Raw genomic sequence first — 14,699 nt, forward strand, 5'->3', positions numbered from 1 at the left:
ATTAGTTTTCTGAGAACATGGAGTCAGATGCATCATTCTCTCCCCTCATCAGGCTGCCCCCATTTACAACAACAGAATTCTTCCATTTGGGCCACCAAGGAAACTGGGGGCACTTTTCACCCAGAATCAAGGCCAAAAATGCTGATATTTATATTACACATGGCCATAAGAATAACTATGACAGATGGCCCAGGCAACCTGGATACTTTCAGGAGCCATTTCTACAAAGACCCTGTAAATTCCCTACTTAACCAAAAGTTCACCTTCCCATGTCAAGCTGTCTTAAATGGTCAGTGCACAAGGCTCATGTTACACTGATCCTCCACTGAGGGAGAGAAATAAACACAAAAACTCAAATTCAGGCAGCAGCCCAGCTCATCTCTGGAGCTGGTGTTACCCACATGGGGCAGGGACATTGTCTGAGCTCTGCAGCAATGACTTCCACAGGTAACTTGAGGATCTTTTTAATTATCTGGCAATGTGTAATACGACCTGAAGTCTAACTACACCACAGCCAGAGTTAAAAACAAAGCCCTAGGGAAGCTCTCAGGGAAGCCCCAGCTATTGAGACATTAAAAATAAAAGGGAATGACTTCACTGGAGCTGCAGAGAACTGTGATGTCACTAGGAACTGAATTATGTTCACCAAACTAAATCAAAACTGGCAGCAAGATGAGAACACCCCTACGTCCTTTCCCCAGGGTAATTTCATGTAATGTGACAAACAGAAGGGGCAAATCTCATGACCCTGCATTTATCCTACTTTCCTGGCAGAATGTAACACCAAAAAGCAGAAAGACTGAAGAAAAAGCCAGTTACTCATGTTCAAAAAGGTTTTCATGAACTGGAGGATGGGGTTCCAGGAAGAGGGACTGTCTTGAAAGGGGAAAGGCAGAAAGGAAGAAAGCTGAGTCTTCCTTGCTTTGGGTACAAAACCACCCAACAATTCCCCTCATTGCTGGTCTGAGAGAGCAGAGAGAACACTGCAAATCATGACACAGCTCTTCAAAACCCCACTTGGCTCAGACTGCATTCGTCTCCCACGTCTGTAATAATTTTAAACACACAGATGAACATAAACACCTCAATAACCTTACACCCCTTCTGCCTGGGTTATTATCTTTTATTGCAATTACATCCTATCTATTTGCTTTTAGCAGATAAGGCAATGACAAACAAGTAAGATACAACACCTCATGTCACTAAAATGATGAACATATTCATCAGTTTCCAAGGAAATGTCCTGGTTCATTGGACATTGGTATGAAAAATAAATAAAGTAGCAAAAACCACAACCAAGAGAGGCAGCTAAAACTTCCCCCAAGATGAATTTACATACTTGCCTTCCTCTGGTTTTTTTTCCCTTTGGAGTGTGTTTATAATCATCTTAATTACTTTCAAAAACAAGGAAGAAAGAAAATTAAATTACCAGGCATATCAGAAGGGAAAAAAAAAAAACAACTGACCAACACAGCAAGAGAAAAACAAGCTACCATTTTAGTATAGCAAAGCATGTAAGATTCCTTTGTTTTTCAACCCAGAACATTCTGTTCTGAGGTTTGAGTTCTTCCTGTGGTGCTCCCTGCAAAACTATTCCAAGTGACTCCAGTAACAAAGAATTTCACATGGGAAAAAGGAAGAAAGTTGTAGTGTTTAAGATGGACAGGGAATCTGGGCCCAGCTGTGTCACAAAATTCACATTGCACACTCCAGCAGACAACCTGCTCTGAGCACATGACTCATCTGCAGCCACCAGGAGGCCTTCAACAAAAGCAGAAATTAGGTACCAAATTCCCCAGTGGATTTTTTATAGCTGGTCACAGAGTGGGAGTAAAATGTTATCAGTGTCAGGCACAAGTGGAGATCTTTTCTCTCTGCCCTGCACACACAGGGGTGAATGAATCACCTGGGTGGGCAGACTGTGCACAATCACATCAAGATATAATTGTAATTTCTCATGTCTTAGACCTACCAGCCAACCCAGCCACCTACTGCACACCCACTAAATGGAAGTCAAACGTGCTCAAGAATAAAAGGAAAAGTAACAAAAAAACCCCCAGGCTGTTAGTCCCAGAGATGTTTCAAAGGTAGGATTTGGATGGCAGAGTAAGCACATTATTGCTTAAAATTTACCTACCAATGAGAAACAGAACTGGAAATCACTGAAGAATTAAAAAGACACCCCAAAAAATATCAATTATACAATTAAAAATAAATCCAGGTTTTTATTTTTGCACATCATATGAGGTGATGCTTCTGCAAAGGGTTTATTAATATAGCATAAAGAGAACAATCTTAATAGGCTGCATGACAGCTTCTTTTATTTGAATGTGCAGCATGATGCCACTCAAGTGTGAGTCACCCTAATCACTGAAGTTCCTCACGAAGCAACATGACAAACTCTTCTCTCAGGGCCACTGATTCAAAGCCCATTTTCCAAATTTCAGGATTATCAGAGACTAAAGAAAGCTGCAATTTCTGAGCAGGAGTCAGCAGAAAGAGGCCTGTGGTATCTTACTAATTTGTAGACAGGGCAAAAAAAGAGCAATAATGATTCACCAAAGGCTGTTAGTCATAAATTCTCTCTGCATTTTATTTGCTGCTAATTCCAAATTTTAAAGCAGGGGAAGAAGGAAAGAAAGGATACTATGTCCAAACCCCACACATGCTTCCACCTGTGCTCCTCTGGCATTCTTCCAGAAACTAAAGCTTATAGCTAGATTTTGAAGGAGGAATTTGTCCTCCAGCTTTGATGATGATGACAGAAATGGTTCTTGTACAATTTCGTTTTTATAGGAAAACCAAGTTACCTTCACCCATTCATCCAGCACACAATGCCTGTGTATTGCAGGACAGTGCCAGACACAAGCTCTGCTTCCCAAAACCATGAGGTTGTGTGGCAAACTTTGGGACTTTTTAACAGATTCAGTAAAAAACAAACAAACAAAAAACCAGAACCACCCCTCCAAAAAAAAACCCCAACAACCAAACAAAAAGAAAACAAAAAAACCCCACAAAACAAAACCAAAACAAAACAATGACTCCTAAACATCAGGAGTAGTTCCAGTATTTTAAAGACTTGTGATATTTGAGATAATTTTTGGGTTTTGGATGCTCATTTCAGTCTTCATGTGGGAGGAGGAACCACAAATTTAATGTTCCTTCCACTGTCTGCCAAACCTTGAATGAAACACTGGAAACCTCTCCTTGGCTGTGATATCATTAAAAACAAATTTAAAATCTTCTTTTTTGTTTTAAGAACCTGGTCACCCTACTGATAATGTAATTTTCCCATCTTGAGACACATTCACTTTATGGTCTATAAAACTTCTATTAAGCTCTTGCAGTGCCCTATAAAGCTGATTTAATCTTGAAACAGAAAGCCAACAAACAACATGTACTCATGCATTTCAAGCACTGAATAATCTGACATGAAAAAATTGCTTAATTTTGTTTAAGATTACAACAGTTTTATCCAGCTATTGAAATTAAACAACAGAAAATCCCAAACTCCAAAACTAAATAATTTTTTTAAATAAACAGAAGTCACACCTAAGTATATTTGAAAAACACAAGGGAACCTTTGTACTGTGCCAAAGGGTACAAGCAAAATAAGCAGATTTTTGTCTAAGCCAGGAAAGGCCCCATTCCCTTGTTTAATTATTACCTTTTTTGGTTTTTTTTGTTATTACCCTTCCTCAACAAGCAGAGGTAGCTTTAAAGCCAGCTTTGAAACATTAATTTTTTCTACCCAAGGTGACACTAAATTCCCTCCATGATAGTCATCTTAGAACCTTTTGAAAGCTGCATGGACAGTCTGATCTCTGTTTCAAAATCAGCAGTTTATTAACAGAGCTGCACCTGTAGAGATACTAAAAAAGTACCTCAACTTTTGCCCTCTTTTTTCTTTGTCAGAAAAAACTTCTGCTCTTTTCCAAGATGTTAAAGCCAGAATTTGCTCCCAGATTATTTTCTGAAGACACCTATAGATTTTCTCTATCTAGAGTAGCTCTCCTCTCAAACTTGCCACCACCAAAACATGAGTCTCCAGCAATCCAAAAATAGCAAGTCACTTGGAGCTCCTTTATGGGTGAAAGGTATTGCTAAAATAAACATACATTTCAGGTTTCTTTTAAAAAATCAAGTCCTCTACAACTGTGAGTATTAGGAAGTCTGAACATATTAGGTGAGTGCATTGCATTCAGGCTTAGAGCTTAATTAAAAATACACCAAAAGGTATTAAGGCCTTTCTTCCCACCAAAATGAGATTTTGGGATACTTGATAGTACCTGAATGGGCACACAGTGAGGAAACATTGCATCTACCTCTGTGTTTTTCTGATGTTTGATTTGATAATGTGACTGTGACTTTCATAGAGCCATAATTCATAGAAAACCATTTTGAAGACTCCTTTGTTCACATGCCTGGCTGTGTAGATGCCTGTATTTGTATTATTTCACTATCTGACTTAATTAGATCACTGCCTAACAAAAGAAATTCACACTCTGAAGGGCAGAAATGGACATTACCACATCCATCCTACTCCCATATTCAGGCTTCTGAGAGACTTGAATAAAAACATGAAAATTACATTTCCATCCTCTATCATGAAAATATGAGTGAAAACACAAAACCAATATCCTCTTTAACTGGTTTGTGGCTCCCAAAGAGTTTATATCTTTACATAAAACCAATGTCCTCTCCACTGCCATGGGATGAGGGGAGCCCCATGCTGAGTGAGTTTAGGGACACTGGAGTAAATCTGTAAAATTTTACCTGTGTGGTTTGAAAACTGGACAGAGTTCACCGTGTCAACTTCAAATCCCAAAACCTGTAACAGAACACAGGAATATTTCTTTTACCAACACAACTTTGTTAATACATTACCCACATCACAAAAAAAGAGAACTCCTTGCTGTCCCATGCATACTTAAAAATCTTGGGAGCTGAGTCAACAAACATGCAACATAAACAAAGAGCACACTGCTCTACTAACAGCAACAAACAGGGATCAAAAATGCCACTGGCAGCAGCACCAGAAAAACACAGCTCAGGATGCTCAGGCTGGAGTTCATCTGGGGATAAGGCCAGAGAGGCTGCTCCAGCAGCAAGCACTGAAACCTTGAAGAAAGCCTTGGCTGATATTTCTTGGCAAGAAAAGAAGTACAAGGTACTAAATTAATGCACAATATGGAGGGATGATGCTGTTGGCATTCCAGAAAACCAATTTTTCTAAAAGGAGGAGAGAGGGATCTTAAAAGGGATCAATACTACAAGCCATACTTGGATGTCACAACCAGTTCCTTTAAAGCTAAAAGAGAATAGAAAGAAGTCACAGAGAATTAATTTGTGGTATGATTAGGCAACACAAGGGAGAAACAAACACAGAATTTAAAAAAGCCTAAAGCATGCTCTGAAAGCCACCTGCTACATTGCATTACCAGCAATCCAAATACTGAAATAACCAATAATTTCCTAGTGCAATCAACAAATATTCTTGTCACCCAAAAATATATAAATAACATGTAAATAAGAGCATCCAATCAGTAGAAAACTAATGAGGATTTTTAACCTGACAATACCTGTTTAACACAGACAGGCACTGCTAGTCAAGCCATTTTTAGCCATTTTTATGTGTCACGCAAGGAATTCTAATGCAAAAGTGACATTAACAGTCTGACAGCCGAGTCTTTGTTTCCTCATCCAGCTTGCTCTGAGTAAGAAATCTCCTCAAAAGAAGTGCTGCTATGTATGGCTCAGTGAGTCACACTGGAGATAACAGCAATGATGCACCACTGTGCATGATCCTCTTTCAGGCAATTTGCTGCCAGGGGGGAGTGAGCAAACAAAGCTTTTCCAGTCACGTTTTCCAGGCAGACTCACTCCTCTCCCTTTTCTGTCGTGAAGGCAACTCCTTCTCACAGATTAAAACCCTTTTGGGTGCCTGGTGCCAGACATCAGGTTTTCCCTGTGCCTGTACCTTCCCTGGGATAAACCTTCATTCCAATACCTGGCTACAAGATGAAGCTACGTGCTGTGACAAGTTGTTCCTTTCTACTCTTCTGTTGTCTCACAGCTCACATCCACACAGGTCTTCTTAGAAAAAAATCTCTTAATTCAATAGTTAATAAAGGTTTCTGTTCCTTCCTCACCAGAAAGCAAAGTAATTTTGGATTAGTGGTACACAGAATGGTGGATTACCTCAATGTGACCAGGTTCAAATTAAGCTGAGCATCTATGCTCCCCCAGGTTCTTATTTAACCTTGGTGGATTTTATTTTAAAGTCCCAGGAACATGACAACACTGTTATGACCTTAACCTTGATGTCTGGACATGCTCTTCAAACAAATAAAAGGAAACATGGCCTCTAGCCAGATTATCACCCCATAATCAACTCCCCTCCCTGTAATGAACAGACCTAGGATGTTACTTCCTAAAGTATCTTGGCAATAACTGTGAATTAATTCATTTTCTCTGCAGTATTCAGATCACATCTCTCCAACTACTTAAACCCTAAGACTACAGAACACCCTTGCAGTGATTTACTGACTAATCAGGTTTTCACTCAGTGCTTTAGGGATGGAGAGCAGGCACAGCTGCTGCAGGCAGGGCAGTTCGACAACACTCAGATGTCCCAGATGATGGCCATCAAAATGAGCAGCCCTTCTTTTGTGTCCTCCCCAGCACCAGTTATCATCTGATTTCCCAGCCAGGTTTTCCACAGGATTAGGGATTTTTGGTTTGTTTTGGCCAGTTAATCTGCTTCAACCAAAAGATGGAAAAGTACAAGGAGGCCACGTCTCTTGGAGATAGCCAGGTGCCAGGTTAGCTTGGCTGTACACTTGGTAAAACATTAAATAAAATGCTTTGGAGAGAGGATAAAAAGCCACAGACAGCTCAAATTCTGCAAGGGACCTTGATATTCTCCCTTTTCTCATCAGTCCAAAACAGGCTAAAAAAACCTTTCAAAGTTTCCAATGAAAGTCACTTACTGGTATTAGTCCACTCTGTCACAGTTTCCAGTTTCCTCCAAAGTTTTGTTTTTAATAGACATGTATGATTGAAATCTAACACATCTAATTCTGAATCCTGATTCAACTCTTAAAATAACTCACAGTTACTCCAAATCATTTCCTTTTATAAAGGTGCTTGCTAAGGCCTAGGCTTAGCATTAGTAGTAGAATAATCAAAAAGAATGCTGAAGCCATTTTAAGCCAAGTTGTTTGTTTTCAAGGCAAACTGCATTTAAAAGTCCTGCAGAATTTAGTCACGAGAGGACAACCTGAAAACAGGACTGAGGTGATAAAAGCAGCTTTTCACAGCAATCACCTCTTCTAGGAATAGAGAAAAAACTGTATCTTTATTTTGGTTTGCATAATTCATTTTAACAACTTGATAGTTTTTAGTGGACAAGGAAGTGCTGTTTTCTCCCTTTTAATTGTTATTTAATTGCTTTTATTTGTTGTTTCCAACGAATAATTAAAAACCAGTGTTAGTGACTGTCATCCTTCACACCTGAAGGACATCAGAGACAGTTTCTGATGCTCTGAATGATGAACACTTTCCTTGCTTACAAAGGGAATTTTGTTCCAAAAATATCTTGTTAATCCTTTTTAATACATACTCACACTTTTAATTCCTTGTGCAAACCTAACTAAAAGCACTGGTTTTGAGAGTTTTTTCAATTATTAAAAATTTCTGCTCAAACCAGAGGTTAAATAAATATTAAGTGAAAGTTAACTAATTAGAAATACATTATTTTTGTATGTACAGACCCTTGAAAACTGAGATCAGAGCAAATTAATTGAATGAGACAAATCATACTTAAAAGAGTCAATCTATCATATTTGCACACAGAAGTAGCAACTATGACCTGAAAATATATACTTAGTAGGATATAATAATTTTCATACTGTAATAAACCAGTAAGAAGCAACCTTTTCTTCAGATAACCACCAGAAAGTAAAAATTCAAAACAGAACTAAACTCAATATATAAAATTTCTTGCTTGTGTACACACACGTGTTCCTGGTACCTGTGTGTAAATAAACTGAAGGACTCACCCCACTTGGAGTTTGCCTGTGGCAGAACAAGTCCTATTTGATCACACACATCCCCTGACCTGCATGATCTGCTCTCCCAAAGCTCTCCAGGAGAGGACAATTCTGAATTTCCATGCTCTGCTGTCACCCTGTGTAAGTATCATTTGTTCACAGAACAGGAAACCTTGGGCAAATCCAAACCCAGAGCCAGTGTGAGTAAGGATGGTAAGTGTTTTTCCAAGGAAAAAAGATGGATGAGTCCATCCTAAATCTCTCAGCCTGCAGTTTAAGCATTTGTCAAATGTTGTGCTTCCTAAGACCCAAACCGTATTTGCTTGGATCACATCATACAGCGATATTTGCAATTGAAATCTTAAAGGAAAATGGGCAAATTCAATGTATTTTTCAAGTATCTTCAAACAAAAGAGGCAGAACTGTTATACTTCTAAAATTAAATCACAAAACATTAAAACTGGAGGAGTTCTGTGCTTGGAAGGTCTGGCTGGCAGATCTGAGTGACCCATTTCAGAAAAATATTTGCAAGACTAAATCTAAGTACACACAGCAGAGCAGAACCCATGAGAAGAAACAATCAGCACAAAGCACATTATGCATGACATCAAATTCAGCTGAGTTCTTCATCACAGGTAACTGAAGGGAAGGAGAAAAACCTCATCCAGTTCTTCCCCCAGGTGCTTTCTCTGCCTTGCAAAGAGAAACTGGGACCAGGGCAGGGCTGTGGTCTAGAGAACTACCCAAATAAAAATAGCAAATATTCAAGGGGAAAATCAACACACAAGAAAGGAAGAGACTTCAAAATACATGGACAACCTCTAAAGGTGTTGGCTCTTTTGGAAAAGAGGATAGACAGCCTAGTTTTCCTAAAAGCACAGAAGTAGTCTGAACTTATATCCAGCCATTATGCTCAAAATAAAAAGCCAAGAAATGGGTTTCCTTCAGGTTTAAAATTTTCGAAGAGATACCAGTTGTTTCAGTAGTGGAGCAACCTAAAGGCCCAGACAGACAGAAAATGTCTTGAATTGGGTAAATTCCATAAACAGCTGGATCTCAGCTTTGGTTCACTCTAATCATGCAACCCTCTGGACTTTGCCACTGCCCTAATCTTAGCTTTGTTTAAAATTTACAGTTTCTCTTCCCATTCCTTCCAGAAAACATTCCAACCACATAAACACTAAAATGTGTTACTTCATCACCATGACAAACCATTGCCTAAGACTGTTAGAAATCAAGTATTACAAACATACAGTCCAGAGGAGAGCCTCAGATGTTATGCAAAAGGGAGGCTGAAAAAGAGGAAGAAAACCATTTCACAGTATGGAAAATTGTGAGTGTAGCAACAGAGAAATGAGCAGGAAGATTTTGAAGCAAATGCAACATCTGAAATTCAGTTTTAATGATTGCCAACCTTTATGTTTATATCTGTGTAATCTACATTATGTACCAATGGCCTAGAGACAAATAAAGGTACTCACTTCTACCTCCTAATCCTATTTGGGATCTGATTATTAACACCACTTGAGTCAGAAAACTGTTAACTTCAAAGATTAGCTCTGCCTCAGAGTAAATATTAATATAACTTCTCATTTAATAATTTTATTTACTCTGAGAAATGTGAAAAGCTGTTACTGAACTGCTTCTGTTTAAATTTGTTTTGCAGCTTTACTATGCTCCTGCAGGGGAAAAAGGCATATTTCCAATGTCACACTTTTTAATAATCAGGAAATTCTCATTTTTTTCATTGTTTATATGCAGTTTGGGGAGGAAAAAAAGTATTATTTTTTTTTAAGAGAGAAATATCTTGTATCTCCTAAGTGTGTGAGAAAAACTGTCACTTGAATTACAGGAACATTTGAACTGAAATAAGTTTTAGTGGTTTTCAGGGTACTAAACATTAGAAAAAACAACAACAACAAAAAAATTCCCAATTTCCAATGGATTATATGTACATATTCAGAGAAAGGGAGCTTAGAGGGGGCTGAGATGCTCTGGGAGTTGCTGTCATTGGAGGTTTCCAAGACCCAAGGGGGATAAACCCCTGAGCAGCCTGGGCTGAACTTAGGCCTGCCCAAGCTTTGAGCCAGAGACCCCTGAGGTCCCTTCCAGGGACCACTTCTCCTCAGTGACACAATTACCTACAAAAACCTCAGTTTTATCCATTGTAGAGCTCCATGTGTAAAATCACACAAAATTCCCCCACCAGCTCCCCAAAATAAAGCTCTGGCTCTAAGGATAAAGCCCAGGGGTACTCTAAGTTTACACTATTAACTATGCCAGCTTTGACAGTAAAAATAATACATCCTTTGCTGTTAAATGACCAGTGGACCAATTTAACTAGAATGCTTTAGTTTGTACTTAATTTAAACAACCTTAGAGAACAATGACCTAGTTCTGCAAGAATGAAATTCAATTAAAACCACCTCTCTGCTCTGCAACATGACTGGTATATATTGCCCTCTTAGGGCGCTTGCTTTGTGCCTCCAGTGGTGTTTCATTTTCAGGTTTGAAATTAAAACCATGAAGCAGTAATGCAGCTCAAGTTAGAGGAAACATCTGGAATGAGGAAAAGGCAGAGGGAAAAAAAAAAAACAAAACAGTGTAAGAAAAGAAAAAAGCCGAAGTTTGTTAAAAACCACCCTGTGTAGACCTGCACACATGTTTCTTCCATAGCTTTTATGTTCCTGATACATGGTCACAGGCTGCTATCTACCTTTCATGGAATGAAGGCAAGACCTTCACCCAAAATCTTCAGGTCCTTCAAAGTTCTTAATTTTAGAAAACATTAGCTCTACCATACCACAACACACCCAAACCAATTTTCTCATACGAGTCCCCAAACAAAACAGTCTGAAAACCACAAATCTAGGAAAGTGTCAGTAGCTGAAGTTGTAAATCAAGCTCAGCCAGTCATTCATGCAAATTCTTCTATTGTGAACACAAGGCATCTTGGGTTTTTTATTACCTGAGCTACAAATGTGCCACAGGTTAAAATCTCACAACTCTAAAAGATGAGTTTATCTCTAAGGGAAACACAGTTTGACAGGAAAAGGGCACAGAAAAATGGTTAAAAGATAAGAAGGAACAAAGTTCTGCTAATCAGGAGAAGAAAACTTTTGAGACTCCACTGCTGAAAGGAGGATTTGACTTTCATGCACCCAGTTGCCCCCAAAATATATGCAGCCTTGTATTATAATACCTAAATTCCTTAAATTATAACACTAAAATTCCTTAAATTATAACACTAAAATTCCTTAAATTATAACACTTAAATTCTTTGCATCTCAACTCCTCTGCTTTGCAGCAGGATACTTTTTTTGCAAGTAAAACTTTTATGGGAAAAAAAAACAAACTTTGCAAAATTTTTGCAAAGTAAACTTTGCAAAACTTTGCAAACTTTTTACTTTGCAAGTAAAACTTTTATGGATTCTTCTTCTAATTAATATTCAAATGATGAAACATCCAAGCCAGGCATGTCCCACCCTTTGTGCCAACAAACGGTAACAGACTGATGAGTTAGACCACAGTAGGAAAAATACTAAAAAAAGTATAAAAAAGATAACACACATTATCAAATGAACCAAAACCACCCAGCTCCCTCAGCCTGTCCTTGTAAGAGAGATGATCCAGCCCTCTAATCACCACACTGTGAAGTTGCCTCTAATTTTCAAAAATTAATGGCTGCATATGACAAGCCATGGAGCTCTACAGAAAGAAAAAAAAATGTCCTCAGCTTCAAAGCCAAACCTTCCAAGCATTGGGAAGTAGTTTGATTTTTCATCATTTAAAGCACACAGCAGCATTTAAAAAAACAAGGGATTATTTAAGGGCAAATCCCACATCTCAAATATATACAAATACACAAAACACAAATATTTGCCCCCACCCCAATTATTTTATTAACAGCCTGTGAGGTTTATCCCAACTGTGGCATCAGTCAAAGTACAAATTTTTATAGCACAAAGATGTACATAAACCATGGGGGTTACCAAGACTTAACTAGACACAATTTATTAGGAATTTTCAAGAAATCTTGTGGTATGGCTCCAAATTGCTGATTTTTAGCAGAGAATGTGTACAGTTCACAAACTGAATTAGCCAGTAATTTGTGTAAAAAAAAAATACTGTATCACATAAACCAAATCCATTCTATTCCTTCCAACTTCTTTATATATATTAAACCCAATATTAATTGGAAGACATTAACAGAATGAACTTTATTACCACTGTTAAAATTGCCCTGTCAAACAAGGTAATTGAGGTTTGGGGTGTTTTTTGCCAAATAATGGCAATACTTTGCAATAGGAAAGCCTCTGTGTCAGGCCATGGATTGCTCTATGTATCCATTGTATCACAAGCTGTTTGCATTAATATCCTACAGTTTGGAACCTCATCTCACACAGCCATCACTGCAGCTCCAGTGAACATCATTGGTGCACGGTATTCCTCTGGAGATGGCATAGAAATGTGTTTTTAAAGGCTGAATTTCTGTAATCAAACTGATTTGGAGTGGGAGAAAAAGAAAAATTTCCCAGTTGCAGCTTGTGCCTCTCGCTATGTGCCAGCTCTTTCCCTTAATTGCATCTCCTTCCATTTGCTGCTGAACCAAAAAAAATACATTGTACTGGCTGCAGAAAAGTAAAAACACTAATTCAGTTTGAGAAATAGGAACTTGGGAAAAAGAAAAGGCATGTCCTGACAATTAGTGAACAGGAATAATTGCTGGCGTGGGCTGATAAACTGAACTGAAACTGCTATTGACTAACCCAATCTCTTTTTTCTCTGAGCTTTTAATAAGGCACGCCAAGTATCTGAAGAGAATTCTGTACTTATAATATGGTGATATTTTTGTGCAGTATTTGACAAGGCACTGCAAAGAAAAATCATTAGGATATTTGGGATATAGTGTATAAAATACTAGAGCAAATAAACTGGGGACAGGGATGCTGGACATATTATTGTTGATTTATGAACAGACCAAATTCTGAGGTTAGAAATAGACAATTACAAAACAGACAGTAAAAATATACACCAGATGACCTTGAGAAAAACGCACCATAATGGAAGAAGGATATTAAGCTATTAGAGAGCATCCAAAGGAGGGCTATGAGGATGGTGAAGGGTCTGGAGGGGAAGCCTTGTGAGGGGCATCTGAAGGGAATGAGGTTGTTCAGCCTGGGGGAGACTGAAGGGAAACCTCAGTGAGGGGCAGGCACTGATCTCTGCTCTGTGGGGACAGTGACAGAACCCAAGGGAATGGCCTGAAATTGTGGTTTAGGTTGGATATAGGAAAAGGTTCTTCTCCCAGAGAGTGGTTGGGCACTGGAACAGGGCTTGTTTCTGCAGTGACACCCCTTTTTTACCTTTGATCAACTGCATACCCATTTTCAGGATTTATAAGCTGACTTCAGCACTGAGGACATTGTAAAGACTGGAGCAGAAAACAAATCCTCTCTTCTGCCAGAGCAGACTACAATTTTTGTCACAGTACTCTGGCAAAATTGGAACTCACTGAGAATTTGCTGATGGGCTGATCTAGCTGTAATATCATGACCAACTGAACAGAAAAGACTAGAACAGCCTGAGACTGCAGTGAATCTGTTCTCAAATAATTTCTTGATTTTTCTGAAAAGGCTTGTAATGCAAGTGCAATCTGAATGACAATTAGGCCAAATTCAAGATTATCCAGTAATGCCTTGAAGATGCTTTTCCAAAGAAGTCTTGGAGCCACAGGAACACTTCAGAGCAAATACCACAATGTCATTAATTTTTCTTTGCACCTGGACAGATTGATTAGCATGCATTACTAACTGTTCAATGCAAGATACTCAGATGACATAAAATAAATCCCTTTATCAAAATTCCCCTCAGCCATTTTATTCAGCACTAAGAAATTCCTTGTTCTACATCATGACCATTTCCATAGGCTACTCAGACAAACAGCCTCTTGTGCCTGCAAGACACACACCCTCCTCAGCACTATCCCTGCATCACAACAGCTCTAGTTTGGGATTGAGATGACTGCAGGGTCAAAAGATTTGTGGTAGAGCTGCTCTGTTGACCTTTCCATGGGCAGGAGGCCATTGCTGCCATCTGGAGTGGTATTAAGTGATGGACCTGCAAGACATCTATTTATAAAGGTTAAAGCCAATGAAAGACAAAAAACCAACTTGTTTCTGCTGCTGTTTTCCCCTTCATTCTTCCTACTAAAGGACAAACATAAAAATAGCAGAACAAGGTGGTGCTGGGGGGGTCTCTGCCTGCCTTCCACCCAAGAAACCCATTCTTTACTGTCAAGCAATGACTTCAGATGCTGATTTCAGATGGAGAAGTAGGTTCACTGCAGATTTCAGATTCATCATCTTCATGCTGCTTCCTACTACACTTGGATGTAATTTGACAAAAACACCATACTGTCACTGCAAACTCCTGCCAGCTGGAATCCTGCAGTGCTACACGAGGAGGTTTGCAAACACTGATAAGGAGAGGCAGACACAGACAGCAGCAATAGGTTCAACAGGCATGGGAATTATCTCTTTTAGTTCTGTGAATGAAATGGTGGAGGAGGATCCCACAGCACATTCTTTTCCTCTGATTTTTCACTTTATTTTTAGTCCTGTTTTTCGTATTTTGGCTAGCCAG

General features: G+C 38.8%; 1 protein-coding gene across 1 annotated transcript in view; it reads right to left on the reverse strand.

Annotated features, from left to right (window-relative positions):
* Positions 1-14,699, reverse strand: part of PDXK (pyridoxal kinase) — a 47,115-nt gene that overhangs the window by 23,377 nt on the left and 9,039 nt on the right. The window contains exon 2 of the mRNA XM_058800102.1: positions 4,777-4,831. Within this exon, the coding sequence (XP_058656085.1) occupies positions 4,777-4,831 (55 nt within the window). The remainder of the gene's footprint in view (positions 1-4,776; positions 4,832-14,699) is intronic.

Source organism: Ammospiza caudacuta, chromosome 2 (assembly GCF_027887145.1).
Source record: "Ammospiza caudacuta isolate bAmmCau1 chromosome 2, bAmmCau1.pri, whole genome shotgun sequence".
In the NCBI taxonomy this organism is placed as follows: domain Eukaryota; kingdom Metazoa; phylum Chordata; class Aves; order Passeriformes; family Passerellidae; genus Ammospiza; species Ammospiza caudacuta.